At 35.8% G+C, this 26,938-nt stretch overlaps 1 protein-coding gene across 1 annotated transcript in view; it reads left to right on the top strand.

Moving 5' to 3' along the window:
• Positions 1-26,938, top strand: part of TUSC3 (tumor suppressor candidate 3) — a 137,023-nt gene that overhangs the window by 25,871 nt on the left and 84,214 nt on the right. Inside the window, exon 2 of the mRNA XM_082315221.1 lies at positions 22,428-22,597. Within this exon, the coding sequence (XP_082171347.1) occupies positions 22,428-22,597 (170 nt within the window). The remainder of the gene's footprint in view (positions 1-22,427; positions 22,598-26,938) is intronic.

Raw genomic sequence — 26,938 nt, 5'->3', positions numbered from 1 at the left:
AAGGTTGGCTGAGGAGCTCAGGCAAGTCTTATGGCTCACACATTGTCATTTTCCTACTCTTTGCCAAGTATTTTGGTGTCAAAGAAAGTGAGTGCTTTTCTTTTCTCCTACTGTCTAGGGTAGGATTGTCCATTGGACATTCCTCTGCATTTAATTAATAGAGTTACTATTCAAAACACCTTACAGCTACCTGGCTCCATAGCTGTTCTGGCAGGAAGTAGGGTTTTTTTTTTTTCCTCTCTCAGCCTTGAGTACTGAATGAAGTGATACTGCCAAATCAGTCTGGACTCAACCTTATGTTTTACCATGCACAAATTTGATTGCAGTGATGACTTTACAACCTCTGTCGAGGAGGTTTGTTGACATCTTTAGAATACTTGCTTTCACATCTTAATCAGTGTTGCATGGAAATATATTCTTCACAGAGGGTCAGCATTCTTGAGAGTAGGGTTCTCCTTTTTCCACTATACACTGCACCAAGACTCTACCAAAATATTGGCACCTTAAGATGCGAAAGAGCCCATTCTCTTGCTGAAGGGCATATTTCTTTCAGGATACTTGGGCTGATATTTGGACCTTTTACTGATGATGTTCTTAGACTGTAAACACAAGTCTTTCAGCTTTCTGGGACTGAGAGTAAATGAGATTGACCTGGGAGTAAATTTGTGGTCATTCGGCCTTTGAATTGGGCACTACCCTTTTGTCTTGAAACAGATTGAAAATTGCAAAACAGGACTGCATCTTACTGTTATGATAAAGGTATGTTTGGTTCTTTCTATGCAATATACTGACACAGATGGCATGTCAGACTTAGCCAGTTTTTCAGCTGGTATAAGTTTTATACTGTAAATGCTCTGAGCAGGGATTCTTCCTTCCTGTGGATAACTGTCCTTCTGCAAGTCATGCAGTTTCTGAATTGGTGAAAGATAAGCTGTTCATTCTTTTTTTTTTTTTTTCTTAACTTTTTCCCAAGAAACATGAGGTATGGACATGTCATCCGTAATCTAGTAGTTTGCATAGTGAAAGGACAAGCAGTGAGGGCCACAAGATTCAGCAAAATAGGGAATTTTCACTGGATATTGAAGGAAAAAAAATATTCATAATGAAGAGGATGCCCAGAGAGGTTGCAGAACCTCCATCCTTCGAGACCTTGAAAACTCTACTGGCCAAGGCCCTCAGCAACCCAGTGTAACTCCTGAAGTTACCCATGATTTGAGGAGAAGGTTGAAAGGGATGATTTCTAGAGATCCCTTCCTACCACGTTTTTTACCATGATTATATAATAAATAGGATAATCTTGGTTCTTAAGGAAAGATTGAGCTACTTATACTCATTTTCAATAATGGGTACTTTATGCAAAGAGGAAGATTTTGTTTTATAAGTATTAAAGATAAGATAGGTCTTATTTTTCAACATTGCAACTATATGACTAAAACTGATTCTTCTCACGACTTAAATGAAAGTCATTACCTAGCACAAAAAGTTTTAATGGAATACCTGAATAAAATTTTTATGCATTTGAAAGGCATTATATATTCTGATATGTGAAATCTGATATATTGACTCCTTCTGAAGAAGGAGTAATGCCTTCCCTCAGCCTGCTTGTGATGCTGCTCCTACTGCGGGACAGGGTGCTGCTTTGCCACAAGGGCTCATTGCTGGCTCAGCATTCAGTTTGCTGTCCACCAGGACCACCAGATCCTTTCCTTTCCAGCTGGTGGTCCCCTAGGGTGTGCTGGTGCATGGGGCTTTTCCTCCTCAGATTTAGAAGTGTGCATTTCCCGTTGAACTTGAGATTTCTGTCGGCCCATTTCTTCTGCCTGTTGGAAGTTCTTCTGATGGGCAGCACAATCATCTGGTGTGTCAGCTACTCCTCTGAGTTCTGTATCATCTACAGTTTTAGTTCTCTAAGTTCAAGATTTTCTGTAGCAAGTACAAGATTTTAAAAAACAGTATTTTGACTAGTTGTATAATACAGATTCTTGGACTATGTATGAACTGTAACACTTTAAAGACCATAATACTAAACTTATACTTATTTTTCTTGATTCTGAATTGACCATTTCTGCTTGCATGGCTCTTATGCATCTTTTTAAAGACTATTATAAGATAGTCCTGGATTACTGTGGCTATGGGGGAAAAATAATCAGATAATAAGAATGTAAGGAGACAGGATATAATATTTGATAATATGTAGTCCTGTGAAGTGTATGTCTGTGTAGAACACTGCAGTTTCTGTCCATCAGAACATTAGTACTCCAACAGTTGATTTAAACCTAATTAGCAGATGTGCTCTAATGATGAAAATCCTAATGAATACATTCCCTGAACAGATTATCTGCAATACACTCCTTAATTTTACATGGACTTTTCATTTGCTTGTAAACTGAGAAGAGGCCATTTTCATTTCTCATTTTTATAACTGTGTAAAAGTGTACTTTCTAGATGCAGTATCACAGTACAGTTATTCATTAGAAATTCCTTACGGAACATATATGCGATGGATATATGAACAGTGCATTGGATCTGTGTATGCTCAGTAAGCGTACCTGGGATTCCTGGTTGTATATAGTAGTTCTGAAAGGTCCAAAATGTAAATAAATGTGAAAATTCCTCAATCTACATGGACCAAATTTCCAGGAAAAAACATTTTTGGAGAAATGTCACTGTTTTGTGGGTTTTGTCCAAAAGCTGTTAAGTGCACAACTGCATACTTTAATTGGTAACCATGAATGAACTGTAACAGAAAGTGCCTGATAGGAGTGATTTAAATATATGGGGGGAAAAAAAAAATAAGCTTAATATGGTCAATTGGTAAAGAGATAACAATTGTCACTTGCAAGGTAATTGTCTGCCATCTGTTCTGAAGATCTATTAAAAAAAAAAATACACTTCTGTGAACAAGCAGCAGGATGATCATTGTTTTGCCTGTATTTATTGCAGGCCAAAATTTCTGTGTTTTAAAGACACAGTGACAGTTCATTTTAGTGTTTAGGATGGCCTGTGTGAGGGCACGAGATAGTACTTTCAATGGTAGTCCTTCGCATGTGGAATGAACTTGTGATGGAGACCAACCCAGTATAAAGCCTGACTGCTTTTCAAGTACATGAGCGGTTTTTCTTGAAAAATTGAACTAAACCCATGATCATATACAGTAATTTACATTAACAACACCACAAAATATGGTTTTATGTTTTGAATGGAAGAACCTTGTCCTGGTTCCCAAATCATAATTTAACTCTGAACCTGCCTTAGTAACAAAAAAGAACTTTCATTATTTGAAGAAGTAGTTCTCTGTATTGTATTTTTATTAAAGATGAAAGCTTGGAGTAGAAAAAAAACATATAGAATAAGTCTTACACCTCCAGAGGAAAGATGCTGACTACCTGAGGCATAGAACACAAAATAGCTTTCAATGTGTAAAATTTCCACCATGACAACAGATCAAATGAAACACCAAGAATTGTAGAAACGAGAAGGTCCAACTCAAAGTTCATGGTACTCATGGTTAAAATTGTAGAAGCGATAAGTATCAAGAACATAGGATTTTTGAAAAGCATTGTAATTGAATCTACATTACATCTTGATAGAAGGGATGGTGCTATGGTGAGTGGTAGGCTCCCCAAGTCATTAATCTTGAAGTAGCGAAGAAGAAGAGATGCTAATTTAACATGACTGTTTTCAGTGAGATGATTCTAGAAGTCTTTTTTCAGTCAAATAAATCGGTCATCTTCCATCAGTCATTTGGAGAGAGACAAGTAGGTTTGTACATGACATGGGTTATTTCCTGTGATTAAAAACTAATGGGGCAGTAGTTCTGTATGTTGAACTCGCCCGCCTGATTGCTCTGTGTGCTTGGGAACAAAGTATGAAGGTCGTTTTTACAAGATGGTCCTGAAATACTGTGGCAAATGGGGGCGGAGGCGGGTCGGAAATAATGGCAGCCATTTGGAAGTGAATACCAATGCTAAGCTGTTGTGGAGAGGGTGAGTGTGATTTCTGAATAAACAATTGAGGAAATAATTACCTGATGACTTTATTGAATATGCACATAGTAACTGGCATGGATGAGACCATTGATAGGGTATTATAGCCAGCTCTGATATCAGTGCTGAAGAATATGTTTGACAAATAATGAAGTATTTGGGAAACGATTACAACAAATATTTGTAATCTGCGTGGAAGGGAAAGGCTTGAATTCAGTCCTTGGCTAAAACCAGACATTAAGGATGGCCTTGACCACAATCTAAAACTACTTATATGAAGAAAAATATGTTAAGAAAGGTGTCTCTCTCCTATCAGAAAATTTTATGTTTGATTTGACAGCTGAAAGCTGAAGCTTAGGCAAAGTGAGGTAAGAGATTAGGTGCAAATTTTGCATTGTAAGATACTTCATTAAATTCTGGTTAATTTACTTGGGGTTTGAATTTATTTTGTATTTTTTGTCATTTAGATTTAGCAATTGTAATGCTGCTTTTTGGCTTAAGCTATGAAAATTATCTATAACCAATACAATTTCTAGAACTGATTTTTGTTTTCCAGTTCATTTTGTATGCTGTGTCGTCTTTCTGTATGCCACATACTTGTATCAACAAAGCATAACTGCATTGCAGAGTGACAAACTAGATATACTGCTATCTTGTTAATCATTGGGTTTGGGGTATTTGAAAGTTGGTTGGATACAGTTTGTTAGAATATAGCTGAATGTTTTTATCAGAGTACTCAGCACTGAAATTAAGTGCTGACATTCTAAATGCCATTTGTAGACCTCAAAGTCAGACGGGATGAATAATGCAAGTCATGCTTTCATAGCTGTTGAATTTTCCACAACCTGAGGAAATCAACAGTGCGCTGATGTCTAATCAATCAATTCATTTATATGGTTTTCATCATAAGCCTCAGAGTTGGAATTAAGATTTTTCTTTTTTTTAAAGTTAATGTGATTTCTCCAAAACCAGTGCAGTTTTTCACTTCTTTAGAACATTTCAACATTGTTTTGTCCTCTCTGCTCCTCCCTTCTCTATCCCCTGGATGACTTGAATATGGTGGTATTATGTGAAAGTAACATTTGCTGTTAGGACAAGATTACTTGCATATATGCAACCATCAGTATTCAGTTCAGTGATCTGTCATATCTTATCTACCATCTTGGCTTGTCAAAAGAGGTCTAATGAATTACGTGAAGTAGATGTATTGGATTAAGTAGTTTTAGAAATTGCACTTACACTATCACTAGTTTCAACATGAGATCTCATATCCATATAGTGGTAACACCACTTGAATGTCATTGCTAACTTCCTTGACGACCTTAGGCTACTTTATATGCTAGTGTTTGAGCAAGAATATGAAAACAAGGCTGTCCACTTGCTGAGGGTGGGTAGATTTCATGCTTAATTTCACACAATGATTAGAACAGCATTATTTTAATCAATTACCTGAGGAAGTGATCAGATGTGGTTTAGGCTGTAGGGATGATACCAAGTTCTGGAGACTATATCCAGACAGTATTTAGTAGTAATAAAGTAGTCTGTCCCTGTCATGAGAACTAACAGATGGAATTATTACAAGAAAAGAAATTGGCAGGTAAACTGAAATCAATTTTTTCCATACCGTTAATTTGGGGAGAAATGCTTTAGGGTTTGCAGAAATTTAATAAATATGCATAAGGTGATATTTTGTGTTCCACATCCTTTACATTTATACTGACTTATTAAAGATTTAATTAAGTTTTCTAAAAAGGGAGAGGATGCAGTCTTGCAAAAAAATGTAGATGACAGTGTAGGTTCACAATAATTAGGGCTTCAGGGATAAAATAAAGGGTCTCTACAGTTAATGAATATTAAAGCAATGGCTGCTTTGAAAACTTACAAAAATGACAGCATTTTAGTTACCACATCTGTCTTCTGTTTGTATTCTAGCCCTGGTCCTTCAATATTTGTGACAAATGACATACCATTTACTTCTGCAACTATGGATAGTAAACAAAAATTACAGAAGATATTTTACTTTGCTCTTTTTGTGCATAAGTGAATTCTTTTTACCAACTTCCTACTCTTCATTATCCTGCAGTGTCTTTCTTTGTTGTCCATTCATTTAAATCTTAAAAACAAGTATCTCTGGATGAAATTTTCCTATTGAAAGCACCTCACAAAGCACTGTAAAGATTCCCGTTCTTTTAAATCCCTCTTTAAGTCTATTTTGCTGTCAAGGTTCTAAAACCTTGATGCTGGTTAGACAATAAACATGGCGCAGTAACTGTGGACCATGTTAACCCATGGTCTTCATTGGTCTCTTGTGTTCTGTGTGCAGACATACATAAATAAGCAAATGAGGTCTGCTTTGTCTTCTTTGATACGTAGCTTCCAAACTCCTGGGGACAAGAACTGTCTCTCTTATGTGCTTCTCTAGTACCTTGCACAATTAAATTCTGCTCCTTGACTAGGATTTCTTAGCGCTCTGATTATATAAATAACAACAATACTGAAATAATAATTCGTTGCACAAAATTAATTAAGAGCATAAATGAAACCAACGATATGATGCTTGTACCCTGGACAACATAATTTGGTCTATAAATTCTTTATCAATGTAATATTGGAGAAGAAATATATTGTTCTGCATTTTAAAAGGTGTGTCCAATTGTGAGTTCAGTACAGCTGCCATGAATTCTTTTACAGGCTTTTGTTTAAGGCCTTGAATATAACTTCTTGCTGCTTTAAGCTTTATAGCACATATTAAAGTATACTATTCCACCATATGCTGGTGGGTATGGCAGAAGCTTGCATCCTTTATGCTTATACCCTCTTGACAGTTTTCCAAGTCTGCTTTCTTCCTTCTATTGTTGTTGATCCTGTGTTACTTTTAGAATATCTTCTGGAGATCTTCTGGATCTCCTCTTCCTAGAAGAAGAAATTCCATGGCTTTCTGAATCTTTCTTTTCTGTTCTCCGTGCTCTGTTTACAATTCTGGTGACCCTGTCTTCTGGCAGTAAGTCAGCAGTCCTTTCTTCCCATTCATTTCCAGGGGAAAAGTGGGTACTTTCATGTCAATGAGTGACGGAAAAGGGGAAAAGAGAAAAAGGAGTGGTTAACGGTAGTATGGACTGTGAGGAAAGATCAGCAGGTAATGGAGCTTGCTTTAAGTGGTTTCTACAGTTGATTCAGGAACTGAATTCTCTCCAGCACAACTTTCCTTTAAAACCCACAGCCTCTGTGAAAGCATTGGCTTGCCTCTGGTACCTAACCTTTTTGTGTTGAAGTTTTTAAAATATACCCTTTCCTGAAATTTATTGTGTTCGTTGAAAATTGCAGTTTTAATTGTCTGAACACTGCTTTATTTGCATCTTGTTTCTTCTCCCTGCCAGCCTGTTCAAATGCCATTTAGAAGTAGCAGGAGAGTAAATTTTCCTCTTGTGTTAACTGTATTTTTTTAAGTGGAAACTGTTATGTGCTTCAAACAGGGTATTTGTTTTTGTATAAATATGAAGTTTTATTTTAGTGTTACAGATTCTGGTAACTTATCCTGAAGACAGAACTCTGTATATGCAAAGTGACTTTGTCACACTACAGGTTATTTTCCCCCACCCCCTTTTACAAAGAGCTGGTAAAAAAACCATCTGGCCCACAAGCCCTGTCTATTCTATTTTATGGGATCTTTAAATACTGGCATTTCTGTACTCTTATTTGTCTTTAGAACCATATGTTTGCATAGTTTTTGGCAAAGCAGTATTTTTTCAGAAAAATATTAAGTGTCTCTTCCCACCTTGTACCACAAAACATTAAATTGTTGGGTATTTGGCCAAACCCAATGAGCCAGACTAACAATGTGTCAGTTAGGCAATCAGATGATTTCAGTTAAGTCAGAATGCTATTTGGATTGTGTGTATAAAGCAACCCATTTGTATGGTTGATTAATATTCATCCAGTTTCAGTCCTGCATATGTAACTCCGCGTGTATATATAGTGCAGAATATTTAACTACATTATTTTTAATTTTTATATTTATTGTGTTATATAAGTTTCATAATTTTATACATTTTATAAATGTTTTCATTATTAGAATTATATTGTTTTGCAGAGTAAATTCAATTCAGTTGAACTACATTCTTGGAGTGGGAGATAAGTACTTATGTACCAGGAAAGTAAATTGTAAAGTAATGCTTCATGTACTTATTTTTAAATGTGATTCAGACCTAAAAGTTTATAGCAGATCTTGTGGTGTTCTTGTAAAAGGATAGGTTTCTGTCAAATGGAGATAAAGTGTATTCTCTGTCTTTGTGTCTGTAGGGGTTAGGACGGTAATTGCATCTAATTTTTGGTGATGCTTTCTCCTCCCTGTGGTCACTGATGTATTATTTCACTGAAAATGTGTGGGGAGGAGTTGAAAAGTCTGCAGTGGATTTCTTAAATCTGAATGTAATTTCTATTACTTTATGTTTCATCTCTAGGGTTGTCAGAATGAGAATTTTTTCCATAATTGTTTTCTTCTAAATATAGAGGGGAAGAAATTATTTGTGTGAGCTGAGAATTTTATTTAGGGATGTGCACAAGCATAATGATAATATTGACTTTCTCCCCTCCCTGCCCCCCCTCAAATAGGGAAGGAAGTTTTTGTCACAATGAATAGTACAGTTCTGTAGGAAATGTATTTTTTTGTGTCCAGTTAATGAAATATGAAACCCTGACTCCCTTGAACAACATGGAGCGTAAATTGTGCCAGACTAAAATTAGAACGAGCTGATAAGTGGTATCTACTTTTTCTCTGACATCTTTTTAAGACTGTTAAGAGGTTTCAACAATGAAAATCTCCCTGATTGACTATATTTAAAATGGTGCAACCATGTGAATGTTCCCGATTGGCATTTTTCCTTGTAATGAGGTGATTTACTGTTTGTTCTTGCATGTTCAATGAATATTCACCAATTTTGTTGCTAAACATATTGATGAGCTTTGCATTTATTTATCAGATCTTATAATTGGTTTTAGGCCTCTGTAATCTTCCTCTCCATAGCAATTATTGTTAATCTATCAAAAGTATCACCCTCTTACTCCCTTCCTGCTCCCTAAAGTCGAGTAAGCTTATCAAAGATTTTTTTTTTTTTTTTCCCCCTCACTTGATCTTTGACTAGTTAGTTAACTCCTCCTCTTAGGTCATCTTCTTGTAAATGAGTTTGCAATGTTAAATTGACAAATGAATAGATCAGAACTGTTCTGTTCTTTTTGGTCAGTTACTGCTTCAGCTTTCATGAGTTTTCCTTCCAATAGGCTAGACTTAGCTTAGACCATTGTGCTATTCTAAAAAATAATAATGGCAATGTATCCTATCTTTTAACTAAAATGATTTGTTTTCACTTTCTGTCTGGATCTATTGGGTGGCTAACTTTGCTAGTTCATTATCATAGCAAATGATGTAGCATTTGTGGGGGAACTAGGGAAGTGGCTGTCTTAAGGTCGCATGGGAGAAAGTGCAGTACTGAAGACCTCACTCATAAAGGCAAACTTTTTGTAGGGAAACTGTTTCTGCAGATTCCTCAGGCTATAAAATATGGTTTCTGAGATGCATTTTTTTTTTTCCCCATGCTGATTTTAAAAACTAGGTTGAATGGGAGTTGAAAGTGGGGTACTGGAAGGTGGCATGGTTAACTAATGTGCTAATATTGACCTTAAAGAATGCAGATTTCAAAACTAGAACATTTAAATGTGAGATAGTAAGTTGAATTAGCTGCAGTGTATCTTTTCATCTAGCTGCAAACCAGGACAAGACAAGAAGCTGCATAAATTTTATTCACATACGAAGGGATGTATTCTTTAAAGATAATGCAGCCTTTGACTTCAGTAATTTTTCAGTGTTTATCCTTTGTGGAGTTCTTTTAAATACAAAGATAGCATTTTCTACCTCAGGATGTCCCTGGGATGCAAATGGTGAGTGCTAGGAGAATATATACTAGGATATATAATATGTTTGCTTAGTTCCCGCAAGGTTTTGTAGGAGTCCACTATTGAATGTGGACTAGGCTGACTTTTGGCCTGAGCTGGTACAGCCTCTGTTGTGTCCTTCTGGCAATGGACTTGGGATCTACAGAGGATTTCAGAATATATCTGAGTGCATTTAGGTAATGTCCTGGTTTCAGCTGGGATAGAGTTAATTTTCATCTTAGTAGCCAGTATGAGGCTGTGTTTTGGGTTTAGGATGAGAACAATGTCGATGACACACTGATGCTTTGGTTCTTGCTAAGTAGTGCTAAGCTGTCTCTGAATAGGTGCTAAGCGGCGCTCACACTGGTCAAGGACTTTTCAGCTTCCCCTGCTCTGCCGGGGGCACAAGAAGCTGGGAGGGGGCACAGCCGGGGGGGCTGACCCAGACTGGCCCAAGGGCTATGCCATACCATATGACGTCATGCTCAGTATATAAGCTGGGGGAAGAAGGGGGGACATTGGGCGTGATGGTGTTTGTCTTCCCAAGTAACCGTTACGCGTGATGGAGCCCTGCTTTCCTGGGTATGGCTGAACACCTGCCTGCCGATGGGAAGTAGTGAATGAATTCCTTGTTTTGTTTTGTTTGCGTGCACGGTTTTTGCTTTGCCTATTTAACTGTTCTACTTTATTTTACTTCAGTTATTAAACTGTTCTTATCTCAACCCACGAGTTTCCTCCCTTTTACCCTTCCGATTCTCTCCCCCATCCCACTGGTGGGGAGTGAGTGAGCGGCTGTGTGGTGCTGAGTTGCTGGCTAGGGTTAAACCACGACAGGTAATCAGGAACAATGATGTCTCTTCTTCAGTTAGGAAAAAAAAAAAAATAGGGAAAGTGCTTTGTGGAATTATACTTCTAATTGCTTTGAAAGTAAATCTCTAGGATAGGTCTGTGGAACATCAAATTTTATAGTCATGCTTCCTTTCACCTTTTATATTTTTCATTATTCTATGTCAACAAACTCCTTAAAATCAACCACAAACACCAAACTGCTAAGTAATTTTTTTCTTTCCCTTTCTTCTCTATCTTTAAAGACCCTGCACTTCAAAAGCACAAGTATTCTTCCAGTTTTCCTTAACTGTAGTTGCAGAATAGACTCTACTGGGTCTGTTACAGAATTGAAGCTTAATATTTTTTGACTTGTTTAGGCCTTAAAATTGGCATTTTCGTCTTTAGCAAAAGAATAATTAGTATTTTTTGTGGAAAATCTGCAGTTATTTTCAACACTGATAACTCCAGACTTAGCAGATGTAAGAGCTATCATTTTTGTATAGTGAGGATAGTAATGATATTTTATGTAATATTTGTTTCTTTTCTACCATGTATGTACATTGGAGGCTTAATCCTATGGGTACTTGGGTTTATGGGTAAAACATGAAGAACACCTGGAATTTTAAGGAAGAAATGCAACTCGTGTCTGTGATTGATAGGTAGTTAGAAGATGTTTTAGTGTCTTTGGTAGTAATAATAACTTTTTCCACTCTAAAGATTGGTAACTATTGTGGTAGCAACTTTTTGATTATAATATTTGAAATTCTTAATTTGTACATAGACTAGTTTGTGCATAGTTAGATATCTTATTTCAGAAAGTACATAATTGTCTTGTCACAAGATAGAAAGTGTTTATTGCTTATCACCACCACATCTTTCCTCTGCCATTAACCTTTTAATTTGTTTACTATTCAGTTGCTGTGAAGAAGCAGATTAGAAATATAATTCTATTTTTTAGTTTCACAGTGTGCTAATCAGCAAGGTAACCTTTCTTATTAATAGTAAAGGTGCCAATAAGGAATAGGTACTTGAGAATCCGCTCGGTAATACCAAAAAGGCAAATCCATGACATCTGCCTATGTGGTGTGTGGGGTTTTTTTGTTTGTTTGGCTGGGTTTTTTTTTAAGTTTTGTGAGATGAAGTAGCCAGAGTGTTCATACCCAGAATGTTTTTCAACTAGATGCTTTATGTGGCCTTTAGATCAATTTAACTGGTCTTTCTGTGCTTGTCTGGAGCAACTTATTCATAAGAACTCTGCTGATTTGTTGATTTAGTTGAAGGTCACTTAGCTTCCTCTAAAATTCTTTTATGTTATATACCCTCAATTTAACTGTCTGTTATATAATAACAAAGTAAGGTAAAGTACTGTTCTATTCCTTCGTGGAGCAATTTAAAAAAAAATAAAAATTTTTCATTCATTATTCTTAAGGGGATTCTGTCAAAATTATTTCAGTATGTTTGATGGAGGTCTCATTGTTTCCCTGTTCAAGCAGTTATATTTCTGATTACCAAACAGCGCTTAAGTGCCCTTATAACAATTTAATTTCTGCCCTTTTATTCCTCTTCATTCCAGTGTGTTTTCACTCATTTATGGAACCAAAGCATCTCTGATTTGTATTGTATTTACTATGCATTTTAAATTTTAAATGGTTGTTGAATTAATTTGTTCTTAGCATTCTTTCTTTTAACAGGACAGGCTCCTGCCCCTTCCCAGTCTTCCTTTATAATCTAATACACTGTACAGTCTTGATGCTTTTTCCATAAGCTTCTTTTTAAAATAAAACTTGTTTTCATTTCAGTGACTGAAAATACAGCATCTGTATTTTAACCTGTCATTTGAAATAACTTAGAAAATTGAAGAAGAGGAAGAAAGTTCTTTTTTAACATTACCCATAGTTGGACTGTCTGGGTTGATTGCTGGCTAATTCTTCAGTGGTAGCACAGTACTTCAGGGCTTTGAGTGATTAGTCTCTATGTGGTGACTCTACAGTGAACAGAGCTCAGCTATCAATGGCTTTGTAAAATGTCTTTCTACAATCCCTGTTTACAGAGAGCAAGAGGATCCAGATGCCATTTAAGTTTAAATTTTCAGAGAGAAAAATCCAGTAATACCCTGAACTTTTGTTGCTCTTCTGGTTTTTTGCCCCCTTTCAAATTGTGATTTGTTGCCAGCATTCCACCAAAGGCAAAGCAGCCTCAGATTTCTAAAGTGATTTACCTCTGTGTGGTGTTACCATCATCATTGCTGTATCAACTGTCAACATAAAATCTTGTTGTTCCACAAATATGAAGAGGAATGTGCAGATAAGGGGGGTGGGGAAGAGGAGTAGTGGTACACTAATTCAACAGCACTGTGTACGTGTTGCTGGGAAAGGAAGATTCTTTCCAGTAATGTAGACTTCTGAATTACTTTATCAAGAAACAGAGAACAAATACACTTTGAACAAAAGGGCAATTTTGTTGGTGTCTATGCTTGTTCAAGTCCCCTTTCCTCTAGATGCTATTTGCTCTATGGAGTAGAACTTGCTTTACACTCACAAAGAACAAAAAATAGAGCAGAACTACTGTTCAGTAAAGTGATGTCTTGTCATGCACATCCTTTAAATATCATGCTTTCCATCTAATGTTCTGAAGCGGAAAGTGTTCTGAGGAAGGGCTGAGAGAGCTGGGACTGAGAGAGCTCTTCCTGGAGAAGAGAAGGCTCAGGAGCGATCTTGCCAATGTATATAAATACCTGAAGGGTAAAGTGTAAAGAAGACGTAGCTAGACTCTTTTTTAGTGGTGCCCAGTGACAGGGCCAGAGGCAAGGGGCACAAACTGAAACACAGGAGGCTACAGCTGAAGATCAGGAAACACTTTTTCACTGTGAAGATGACTGAGCAGTGGCAAGGGTTGTGCAGGGGGGTTGTGGAGTCTCCCTTCTTGGAAATACTCAAAAGCTGTCTGGGCATGGTCCTGGGCCACCAGCTCTTGGTGGCCCTGCTTGAGCAGGGGGATTGGACTAGATGACCTCCAGGACTCCCTTCCAACCTCAGCCATTCTGTGATTCTGTGAAATTGCTTTAGAGTTGTAAATTGAACCTACAGCCAGACTAGATAAGAAATGGAAACTGTTTTCTTCATGTTCAGACTTGAAGTCAGTATTCTGATTGCCTGTATTGTATCCCAAAGAAACATGAAATTCAAGTTAATGTTGACTTTTTTATTTTCTTCCAGTCTTTTTCTTACGGATATAGAAAGTATTACAGGACAAATTATTCTAAAGAGTTTTTTTGTTTTGTTTTGTTTTTTTAAAGGATCATACTATGTAAGTTATTTGCATTTCTCCCTGGGCAGCATCTCCTTATTCTATATAAAGTACATGAGCTACTTGCCCCGATATGTACAAAACTATTTAGTATATGAGCAACCTGATCCTGGATTACCAGGTTCTTATGACTTGCTCAGTAATGCTATTTTTTTTTAATAAATCTCTTATTTTAAAGAGAATCATCTGAACAAAATAATTTGTAATAAAGTTTACAGGGAACAGTTGGTTATGTAGCACTGTTTGGAGAAATGTTAAACATCGTCACGAATAGTGCTTGAGAGTAATCAAACAGGAATCTTATTCAAGACAGACCTCACTTTCATGTTTTCAAAGACACTTTGGTCTCTAGCCTTAGAAGACAACAGAAAAATGACATTTGGGGGGAAAAAAGGAGAAATGGCTTGTGTCTTTCTGTGCTATCGAGCCTTTGCTTTTAGTAGAGAAATGCCATTTCTTCAAATGATCTGGATAGTTTAAATAAGGCTACCTGCTGATTTCAGCAAACACTAAAGAAGGGAAGGGAAAAGAATGGGATTAAAAGTTACTTTATTTTTAAAAATAAGCACAATGTTAATAATGTGTCTGAAAAGTCAATATTCTTTGTAGCAAGGGAGAAATACACAAAGTATATAATAGTTCTTGAATGGTTTTCAGTAGTTAATTCATTATTCTCCACTGTAGATTCAGCGAGGCTGCTGAATGCTGTGAAATGAGTATTGCAGCAAGCTGAACTTAATAAAATCTTGGGGATGTGTGAAAGAGTTTCGGAAACTCAGAATTGCAATATAAATAGCAATTAGTTTAAAAGGCTGTCTTAGCTAAGTTTAGTCTTACCTAAAACTCAGAAATATTTGAAAATGGCTGAATGTCACACATTAATGTCACACATGCATTGGTAGTCTGTAGCTGTGAGATGTGTTCCTCAATTTAGAAAGAGTTTTTATTTGTGAAATAATAATTGTGCATAGAATTAATGTGAAGTATCTGCTTAAAAATCATAAACTTAGCAGTCTAAAAGGTATGGTCATATCCAGTTCCCAGGAATCTGAAGGTTCTGAATACTGAAAAAATATACAGTAATTTAGAATTAGGAGGTTGATCATCTTACTATTGAATTGAAACATCTGCGTAGTATGATGTTAGTTTTTAACTTTTTTTGCATCATTTTGATATTTTCCTAAGGATTTTTTCCCATCTTTTAACCAGGAACTTTTGCAATATTTTTGCTAGGTCACCCTGAAGTGTTTTCCACTGAGAATAAATGGAACTTTTTTAGCATTTCTGTATAACAAGTACTCTTGGAATCATCCTAGTTGTCCTATATTATGCTCTCCCGAGACTAATATCCTTTCAGTGTAAAGGTGACCTAAGCAAAATGTACTTTGAGGTTTAGCTGATGCTTTTGTTGTAATATCTTTTCTCTAATTCATAATTCATCCTTTTGATATTTCTCATTATGTTTTTAATTACTTCCATGCTTGTAAGAAAAAAAAAAAAAAAAAAAAAGGTAAAATAAAACAGTAGGGAAAAAGCTTATAGTTGTATAAGGCATCTTACCTGGGCTTATTTCTATAAACTCTTACATGGTTTAACTTGTGTTTATTTAATGCCGTACAGCAGGGATTCTCTTTCCTGAGGTAAACTGTGTGCTTGTTTACAGTACTAGAGTCCTACTCTGTAATTCATAATGTTGACTTTACAGACTTTATCTAAATTGCGTGAACTTTCTGAATACTTACATTCATTAAAACATAAAATTTGTGACAACTTGTGAAAATTTTAAAAAGTATTAATTACAAAAAAGGATTAATTTCCTATATTTTGAAAGAAATTGTCAATTTTTGATTGTACTCCATGGAAATTAAGGATCTTTTTTAAATCAACTGGCCAAAATCCATTCATATAAACCATTACGCAGGTTACTTTCTATCTTGAGTTTTCTACAGTGGAAAAAGATATTAATGTTATTACTTTCTTGTGTAATGATCAGAAAATGACAGCTCCGTGTAACAGGAAATCAACCAGATTTTTCTTAAATTGCTAATGGAGCAATTTATGGGCTAAAATAAAAACCTCAATACTTGTAGTTCTCTATTCATTTATCTACTCAGCCTTAAAAGGACATTTTTAGGCTTAATACCACAAAATGTAGGCTATTTTACATGAAGATGAAAATCAGTGTCTGATTCCAAGAAGCTCACTGAATCCTCAGTCACAGCTAAATGACTTCAAGTCAGTGGAGCATAATATCAAGTCAGTCATACTGTGCCAGCTTACATGGCTTCTCAATTATGTACAGGCAATGGCTTTTTGTAAATAAATAAATAAATAATCTGAAAGGGGAAAAAAGTATCCTAACAGATTCCTGTATATATCAGTGGTCAGTAATATTTACATTAACACATCCTCTTTTTTTTTTTTTAATTAAAAAACAGTCTTTGAAAGATCATGGAAAGCTGCAGAGGAGAGGAGGACAGGGAAGGAAACATTTGCAGCACTGATACAGCCATTCTCAATAGAAGAATTAGTTTATGACCTTATGACTTACAGAACAGATTGTGCTGTGCTTCCAGTCCCTCCAGAATTTGATGTAAACGTTGCTAATTTCTGCTGCAGAGAAGTATGTTGCTCACTGGAATATCTAGATACTTAATCCTGGAGTTCTCCATTAGATCTAGGATTTCTTGTGTTCTGAATCAAGAAATTACATTTGACAAAGTTTGTAAATTTGACATGACCCATGGTTTCTATTCCCGATTATAGACAAGTTCAAAATAAGGAATAAATATTTTGGATAAAGCTACTGATGCTGCGTGTCTTACTTTGAAGAGGAGTAAACTGTGATAAAAGCAAAATAGGTTTTAATTTTTTGCCAGGTTTGAGAATAACCTAGGAAGTGTTGAAGAGAAGAGTGAAGATCTAGACAGATCAAAGAAATTACTCTTCTTTAGCACCTGCAAGTCCATGAGCCACGTGAGGTCTTGTTTAGAAGGCTTGTGCAGGAAAGTAGTCATTTATCTTCTCCCTTCTTAGTGTGTAGGGAATGATATAAGTACATAAAGTTACCTGAGTATATGCAAGTATTGTTTGTCAAGGTTTACGAATGATAAAATTGTTTGTGATACATTCAAGGATACTGATATATTGGTGGTGTAACTTACATTTATATGCAGGCATCAGGTGAACAAGGCACCACAGAGGAATGAATGACTGTACATTTAAATAGGCTGTAACAACAATTTGAATGTTAATTCCACTGTCTTTCTGCCATTACTCTAATGAAGTCAGTAATTACATATCTGTGAATGTTTATCAGACACGTTTTTAGAGGAGTTAACTATTCTTGCATCGTACTGCTGGAATGAATTTATTAGTACAGTTAGTTTCTCTATACTATTATTCTTAGCATAACTAAAGTCTGAAAAAGACTGTTAAAACAAGTTGGAATTTAAGCTACATACATCAGATTGAGCGACTTATGAGATACTTACGTGCCTTATCAGTGCAACCTTGGTTTTGTGTTTTGGTTTTGGTTTTTTTGTGGTTTTGGTTTTTTTGGTTTTTTTTTTTTGTTTTTTTTTTTTTTTTTACAATGAGTGTTGTCCTGAAATGATTACCTACAAAGCTAATATTTCTTGGAGATTTGATGCACCTAAGTGAACAAAGCAGAGTCTTCATCAAGGGTGGTCATTTGGTCTACATTAGTTGTTTTTGGTAACATACACAGAAGGGAAACATGGAAGTCAAGCCACCTCAATTTTTTTTTTATTTGCAACATCATAATTTAAGAAATACTCAACAAAATCTGTGGTTAATTTATCTCCAGTAGCAAATAAAATATCGAATCATTAATTAGAAACTCCTTGCTTTTTCTTTCACTACAGAAACCGTGAAATTTGAGCTATTGGACTGAATTTGAATTTTTCATCGGGATATGGGAATGGCTTGGTAATAACCAATGCCTCAGCCTTACTAGTAGTTGACAGTAGATTGAGTCCCTGCCTAATTTTTTTGAGGACTTTTCCTAGTACCACTATGTCATCTTCTAGATCTTGACCCCACCTTTCTAGATCTGAGGTCTTCCACGTTCACATGTCTGGTAGTAGTCAGTAGGCAACTTCTTACATCAGAAAGAGCTGAAACCTGAAAGAAGCAAATTGGTAGAGTCAGTGTGTTTCAAATGAAAGGAGGCTAGTTTGGACACTGAAGCATTGAGTGGTATTGTTGGGACTTTGTTATTTGCTTTTTTTAAATAGCCCTTTATGCCTTAAGTTGCCTGTGTGATCTTGTTCTGACTGAAGGAAAAGTAAATGAAAGGAGGTCTAAAGAAGAAACTTAATTCAAAATACATTTTCAGTATTGTAAACCCATCGTAAATATGTTTATATGATAAAGACAATCTGATAAAACTTTTGTGAGAACCAAGGAGAAACTTCCCTTTGCCATACTACAGCTATTTTGCTGTAATGTATATTTCCCAGATTAGCAAATCTGAATCAACAAGTATTTAAATCTTAAATATTTGTTTTGTTTTAAAAATAAGAGGTTTTTCTTGAAAAGGTCAGTGGCATCCATTGGACAGACAGAGCAAGCAGCATTTAGGAAAACCTGGGTGTTTTTTTTATTTTGTTTTCCCTGGAGAGATATGGTTTTATTTGGCCCAAAAGAAATTTAGAAAATCTGGCCAAAGAAGATTAACAGTCAAGTGAAGCAAAATGTGTGTATACAGGGTGGTTGTTATTGTTGTTTATGCTTTGTCTTGTAGGCACTGTGTCTTGGGAGAGTGAATAAATAAAGCTGTGTTTTGAGTAGCTAATCTGCTAGTCACAGAGTACGAAAGGGAAGGCTTGTAGATGCCAAGATCTATTGGGTTAAGAAGCAGAGAGGAGATATGGGGGATCATTGGGAAGCAATCCCTAATAGGGAACTGCTTCAAGTACAGATGCCAGAAGCTGGGCCTGCCAGCATCTTCTGTTTCATAACTTGTCACAGCTCGCCTACGTTTTTGACAGGTGGCATAGTTGTTTCATCACATCACTGGAAACTGGTATCTATAATAGATGAACTTTAACTTTATTCTTTTGCTTTGTTCTTGATTCAATGATATGGACAACTGCAAATGGAAAAACCTTTTGCTAGCTATAGGGGCAAAAGCAGAATTATTTAGAATTGCTGTCCCAAGCAGCTTATTTCAGTGGGGAATGCTCATCTGCTTAACAAGATTGAGAACAAAATACCAATGACTCTGCCCCTGCTCCAGCAACAAAAATAATTTTCATAGGTGATCTCTTTATGGAGAAATCCCTGTCCTAAATAAAGAACCGCTTTCCTTGTTGCATCAGAAAATTCCTGGATTCTGGATTTTCTCAGTTACATTTTTAAGGGTTATTTAGTTTTGGAAAAATACCGTTGTGCCATATATTTTCACTTGTTACAAAATAATGTAGGAACAGCAAGTAATATTATAGTTCTGTTTGTTTTACAGATATTAGCATTCATGTTGTTTCCACACATACGTCATACATGTTCTGCTTGGGACATCAGCTAATGAAAATAAATAAATGATACATGGCTGCTTCTTCACCCATTGATTTACATGTTCTTTATGCTTTTATCAGTAGTCTGTTATCTGTTGACCCATTTGTAGTTATTTGCATCAACAAAACTGCAATTTTCTTCGTAAAGGAAGAATTTCCTTTCTCAGACTTATGCTTCTGTTTTTTTTTTTTTCAGTGTTTCAACTAAAACAGTCCCCTTGAGTTACCAGCATAAAGCTACTAAACACTCAGAGGAATTCTGTAAATAAATGGGTTTAAACAAATGTAGGGTCTTTACCTATATAGACTGTGGAAAGGAGCAGAAAATTAGTAGTCTAGGGCAAAAATGAGATTGTGTGTCTCATTTTCTGGACATGAGTAACAATTGTTCATGTCTCTCAGTCATCACTAGATGTGTTTTGTCTAGCGGGTCTGATTTTAGCCATCCTTTCCTATTTCCAGATATTCTCTGGCAGAAAAGTTTCCCCAGGGGGCAGGAAGAGGCGAGTTAATACAGTTTTTGCAAATGTCTAGAATCCTAATGGGAATTCATTATGGTGACAGTTTTATGTATGGTTTGTATAGTTGGATGGTAACTGGTAAAAGAAAAATACTGGAGGACCTGTTCAGTTTCACTACCTTCATGGCAAGATTAATTTGGGATACATCATTGTTTTTTCTCACAATGCTTTCCTGGCTATTAATAGATCATTATTTTTATTATTATTCCATTAGGGCAATAGGGAAAATTCTGCCTTTTGTTTCTAAATGTTTTCTATCAATTTTTCTTCACTTTTCGACACTGTTCTTTTACAAGGAGAAATGGAGTGCCTCATGCAAAACTAGTGAATCTTTTGAAATGAACAGAAGGATTTAATCCAGGCACTGATAATCCAAGGAAATCTTAAAAACATGAAGCCTACTCATTTGTATGTAATCTGCTTTGTGATTCTTTTTAGAGAAAAGAACTTAATATCTTTTTGAAGCAAAACTACCAGAAACATATTATGTCTTTTAGCAGAAGAAAAATTGTACTATTAATTGATTCATTGGTATTCTCATACATACAGAGATGTAATCTCTTTCACATTTGTGATTACAAATCTCAGATAAATTCTGAGAATAAGACTGAAAACCTAAAGGATACTTTTTTGTTAAAGGCTTTATAGGGTCAAATAAATGTGGCTATCTTGAAACCGTTCATGATTTATGCTGATCAAAGCTTCTTTTGGACTCAAAACTTCTGATGACCAGCTGTACCTTATAAGGAGCTCCAAGGGGCATCTTCTGCTAATTTTTAAGATCGAAGATCTGACAGGCAAAATGTAATTTTTCTTTATCCTTGTAGTTCACTCTTTCCTTCCCCTCATATATCTATCATCTCTGCTTTTATTTATAACCTTACTGATTTGTCAAAATGTTACTAGATGAGCTCATTTTTCTATTTCATTCTATTTTTTTTTAAATTCCTAGAAAAGCCACCTTGTGTCCTTGCTCAGTTGTTCCTGCACAGTATTTGAGTTTTATCCTTGTCTTGCCTGTCTTCATGTTCTCTTTTCTCAGAGTCCCTGTTTCAATATGTTTTGTTAAGCTAGTTTATTCTTCCCTTCCACAGCAGACCCTCATCAGTGTGTATACCCTTTCACTAACTTATGCATATTTTATCAGAGGTCTCACACCTTCCAGTTTTCTGAACTTTGTTCCTCTTTTGTTTGTTGCTCCTCCTTCACTTTCTGTCTCTGCTTGTCTGTCCCCCTCTCTGTCCTTCCCACCTTCTCTCAGCACTCAGCTTCTGTGCAAGTTGTAATATTCGAGTTTTCTGCACTCTTTTTTTAGCTCTTATTTGATATAGGCAGCTTCCACAATGTCCTTGAGCAGGGAACTGACGACTTAAAACAAGATGGATTGTTGCATTGATCCTGATATGCTGTGGGTGTAGCAATGCACCTAGAGCATGGGCAGTGCAACCTCACTGAAACTAGGTAACTTAGGAGACTAAAAAGTCTGTGCTGAGCATGTCAAGCCAGCATCAGGCTGGCTTGATAAAAAAAAAATCAAAATAGATTTTCGTAGGAATAGTTAGATGAATATTTAACTTGAGGGTCATCTTCTAATATGTCTCATAGCCTGTTTTTAAATCATTCATGTGATGGAATGCTTTCATGCAAAAGAAAAGCAACACACAAGCAAATTTTGTTTCTTATACGCTTATAGTTCAGCCAAAATACTTTGGGGATCTCAATCCTGAAAGCAACTAAAAATGTTGATCTCATAACAGAATGTGCCTAGGTGGGTTTATAAGACAGTACACTCCTGTCTGTAGCAAAATATAAATCTTACATTAATTTAAATTCAATATGATACATATTAGTAAGGAAATTCTGAACATCATACCTATTTCTCTCTCTTTGTAGCTACATTTTTCTTTCATCTTAATATCTGAGTGACTGACAATATCCTGCTGTGATTTTTACTAAATAGAATAAGTGTAATATAACGCTGCATTTTCTAAAGCTTCCAATTTTCAATGAAAGTTAAATGATTGCTGTACTGGTATGTTGTATTTAGACAGCCTTACTTGACGCCTTTGCCTTCAGTAGCAACCTATTTGATTTCATTTTATGTATCTTTTCTGTTTAAGACCACATTGAGTTATTTTTTTAAGTACTTAAAATCCAGTCGTCTGCATAGAAGACTAAATTGTGCTCTAAGCTATATAGAGGTGCCCCCAACCTCCTGCTTAAGTCCGTAGGAGCTCTAAGGATGCAAAGGCAGAATATAAGTATGAAGTGCTTGAAGTTTAAGCTTAAACATTCCTCATCCTTGTCCTCACTTACAGAATCTTTTGGCTGAGAAGGTGGAACAGCTGATGGAGTGGAGCTCAAGGCGCTCCGTCATCCGCATGAACGGAGACAAATTCCGAAGATTTGTGAAGGCTCCACCTCGTAACTACTCTGTGATAGTGATGTTCACTGCTCTCCAGCCGCAGCGGCAGTGCTCTGTTTGCAGGTAATTTATACCTTAGTGATCTTTTTCATCTTCCTCACCACAGTTTTCAAGTGAACGTTTTAATCAATGTGCAATACACTGAGTAGGATTGTCCTTTGCATGGGATAGATGCTTGCTGTATTACAGGCTCATGTGTTTGTTACACCATCTTTTCAACTGCCTTTTAATCTATGTGTCAAATTTTAGAAGTCTGCCTAGTTTGGGGTTTTATTAATTTACAGTTTAATAAAATGTTCGCTACTGAGGAAGACTTTCTCTTTAAGAAATCTGCCTTGCTTTATTATCAGTCAACCATGATCTTTCCAAAGACATTTTGTGACAGAAGTGATTCATTACCGTTTAATGATATGACACTTCACTGATTTCTTCGGTTAAGAGATGTCTAAGGCTCTGATGCAGACGTAAGTTACCCCGTGATTTCACAGCTTTGGACAGTTCTTGCACACAGGCACCTTTTTCCACAAGGACGTGCTTATTGTGGAATACTGTCTGGCACTGCACTTTGATGTGTTCTGGTGGCTCCTTTTAGAATACGTATTAGAGTGGCTCTGGTATTCCTCTAAGTTCAAGATCTTTCTCTGCAAGTTCCTAGTTCAATAAGTTAATCCAAAAATGACTAATGATAGACATGGAAATAGAGCCAAGGGACTGAAAGGTATTCATGCACTTAATTACCTTACTAAATCAGAAACTGAGCTAATAAAACCTTCTTCAGCCAAAATATGCATTAGAAATTGTGTTTAGTAATAGATGGGATTATTGTGCAGGGAGTTCTAAACAGTATTTACATAGGCAGCAAAATACTCTATAGAACTACGAAATACGTAAGCTGTATATGAGATACATAAGCTGTATATGAAGAAATACTATTTCTTGGTTTTAAATAGGTGCACTTTTAACAATACACAAAGTTGTTAAATGTAGCAGCTTGTTAGATTTCTTAGGTGTTGGAATGCGACATTTGCAATAGAAACTTTACCTTGTGTACCTGTAGTCATATATGGTTTTTAATGGATTTTTTTTTAGAGATTAATTTTTTGTCATTGAAGTCAGCTGGTCAGTTTTCAGGGAGAGTATATAAATTGCATTCCCATGAGTTCATCCTCCACATCTGAACTGTGAAGGTGAAGGAGTAGGTACAGAAGCTTTCCAACATTCTTAAGTCAAAGGAATTTTTTCTTTAAAACTTCCAGCACTTGGTTGCTGTTATTTCTTCTTTGTGTTGCCAGAATTCAACTTTAGGAGATGAAACAGGAGTTGAAAGTTTACCATCTTGTTTTAAATCATTCCTTATTTTTCTACCCAGTAGATAAAGCTACAGGAGATGCACTAAGTTCAGCTTTATAAGGGTCAGCGTATTCGTCATTATAATGGCCATAGCAAATTCTTTCCCTGTGTTATGTACAGCTCTTTTGTAGGGCATGTGAAAACAATATAAATATTGCTGTTATTAAGGAAGTTAATTTTGCTTACACCTGTATATTAAGGAAGTTAATTTTGCTTACAACTATATATTGTTTACTGTACTGAAAAAGAGCTTATAAACTTCATCCTGTAATATGCCAGGCTAGCCATTTATGTACAGAAACAACTGAAAATCTTTTAAGCATAAAATGAAGGAAAAAATCAACATACTGCTTTCATTTGGGTTTGTTTAAATAAATGTGAAGTTGCGATCCACTTTTTCATGTGAAATAAAAGGAATTTAATGAGGTTGATCGTACTGCACATAAAACCATTATCAGGAAAATTGACGTTTTCAAATCAATGGTTAATTAATGGACAGGAGCACTGAAAAGATACACAGAACTGAAACGCATGCATTACTTTATTGTTAGCTATTCACTAGCCACTTTGCCTAAAGGAAAAATAGATTTTTAACTTAATCTGTAATGTTCTGTGGGGATGCTTTTGTCCAAGATTTAAGTTAACTGTTACTCATCAAAATATTTTCAGAACAAATGCATATGAAAAAAATCAATGTTGTATTTCAAATACAAAATAGCACCTAGACTGAAATCTTTGACTTTGAATAACTTTGTCACAAGAATTACTACTTCCCCCCACCCAGCCCCAAAAACTAAGCCTGGTTAGTTTACGCACCACAGTATTATCTTAAAAAAAAAAAAAAAAAAAAGTTTTTGTGTTTTCCCTTTGGTGACTAAATTTGACATTTCAGTATTTTATCTCTTCTAAATGTCCAGTTTATAAAGAACAGGGGCGCAGTATTTTCACAAGGGAAAAAACGATGTTTGTGTGCTACTGTTGCATAGAGCTACATCAAATGCTAAGCATGAAAAACACAGCATTATACACAAAAAAGATAAATAACAGGACAAAGAGCAATGGTAGAAATATGGTCATCTTCTGGAGAAGAACAGTGAAAGCTGATCATCATTAGAGCAAGCCTTTGCAGATTTGCACATTTGGGGCCAGAAGAGGTCATGTGTGTCCTATCTTGTTAAAATAAACTATATTCTTTGTGTATCTGATTTTGCATGTGGTTATATTTTTAGAATGTTTGTTGTTAAAATGAGCCCCTGCTTACAGTAAAATTCAGTATGACTTTTCTGGCAGGTGTTTTGAATGTTTGTGCCACCAAAGATGGAGAGGTAGTTTCTTGCATTCAGAAAGTTGGTTTTGTTAGTTACTTTTGGCACTTTTGAAAGGGAATGCAAAGTCAGTTTGGTGATCCAAGTTCTCTACCAGAATAAGGACTATTGTGCCTTCCATTGCTGAAAAGTGCTGTAGTTTGGACCTTGTCTAGAAGGTGTGCAGGAAGGATCCCCCTCCCCCCCCATCCGTTTTAACACCAGAGGAGGTCCAAATTTTGGATAGAACTTGGTTGAGGTGGTCTTAGCCAAGTCTTAAAATGTTTGGAGGCATGATATTTAAACATTTTAAAAAAGTCTTACCTATCCATATAGCAAGGACCTACATGTGGAAACCTGACCAAATTTGTCTCAGAAAATCCAGGGCTTTTCTGTGCACAGCAAGGACAATATTGTAACATCAATCATGTAAATCACTTTAACTGTTAATGATTTGTGAAAGTATATGGAAGTAACACCAACTTACTCTTGAAATGCCACATATGAAGAAGTCCCTGAGACTCCAGATATTTGCATGAAACTTTTGTATGCAAAAAATATCCTTTCAGTCAAAGGAGCTGATCTTTTTTCAGTAAAACCAATTCATATTGTGTATTTTGTAGGTGTTCTCTAGCAAAAGTTACTTAAGATCTTTTTCTTTCCAATGGAATGAGAAGGGTTTCTTTATCATTACAGGAGATAAATGCATAATCTTATGTATCATCTTGAGAAGGATCAATTATAAAATTTTTTAAATGTTTTCTTTGCCAATTTTTTGAAACTTACCTGTTCATCCAACGCCAGGCTTGTTTATTCCTGATACACGTCATATACTTGTATTTAATGCTTTCCATTTACTTAATTTTGCTTGATTTGCTTCTAATTTTTGACATTATCCCTTTTCAATATATACTTTAAAAAGTTAGAAATCATATGTCTGCATTACTGATTGGAATTTATTCTGTGCCCAGAACAAATTAGGTTGATTTATAGGCGTTTCTAAAAGACAACTTCCAGTTAGTCGTCTTTGAGACAGAGGCTGGTTCTATATTCATCTTAATGAAATATTTTCACAAACCGTGGACTGGAAAATATATCCACAGGCTATCTGAATCAATCCAGTCGTAACACATGAAGGCTTCTGTAAACCAGCAGCTCTGTATACATGTTAGTAGTGCCTCTAGTCATGCCTCTAGAGTGTTTTTGAAGGAAATTCTGTCTTTATCCTAAAGCAGAATTTGGAGTACAACATTTCCATCTAGCTTTGTGGACATGTAAGTTTCAATTTTCTGGTCCAAAAAATTATTGAAAGCCATCTGATGCCTTCACAACTGTGTAAGTGGTAGCATAAATGTCAGTTTTGCTGTTGACGCAATTGTTTAGGTTCAGTATGACATAGCTGGTATGGAGAGATGAATTAACTGTAACAGATTAGATATCCTATGTGCTCTCAAAGGTGAAGTCATTGATGGGGTGGGATGTGTTTCTAACAGTTGAAGATGTGGGTTTTTTTCCATGCATGTTTAGAAACCTGTTTGGTTAAACAGTTTTGGTCCCAGGAAATTAAACTTGGTTAGTCTTAATTGACTTTACATGTTATTATTATTCTTGGTCTATATACTCTGCAACAGCACATTGGAAGCAGATACTAAAGGGCTCTTTGATGCACTGTGATGATGAATCAGTTTGGATTTTTTTTGGTTTGGATGAACAGTCAGAAATAATCTAACTCTAAACAGTGACTCTTCAG

This window comes from Platalea leucorodia (genome assembly GCF_965183815.1).
Source record: "Platalea leucorodia genome assembly, chromosome: 6".
NCBI lineage: Eukaryota > Metazoa > Chordata > Aves > Pelecaniformes > Threskiornithidae > Platalea > Platalea leucorodia.
The sequence above is the reverse complement of the archived record's forward strand: the minus strand, read 5'-3'. Positions and strand labels throughout refer to the sequence as shown.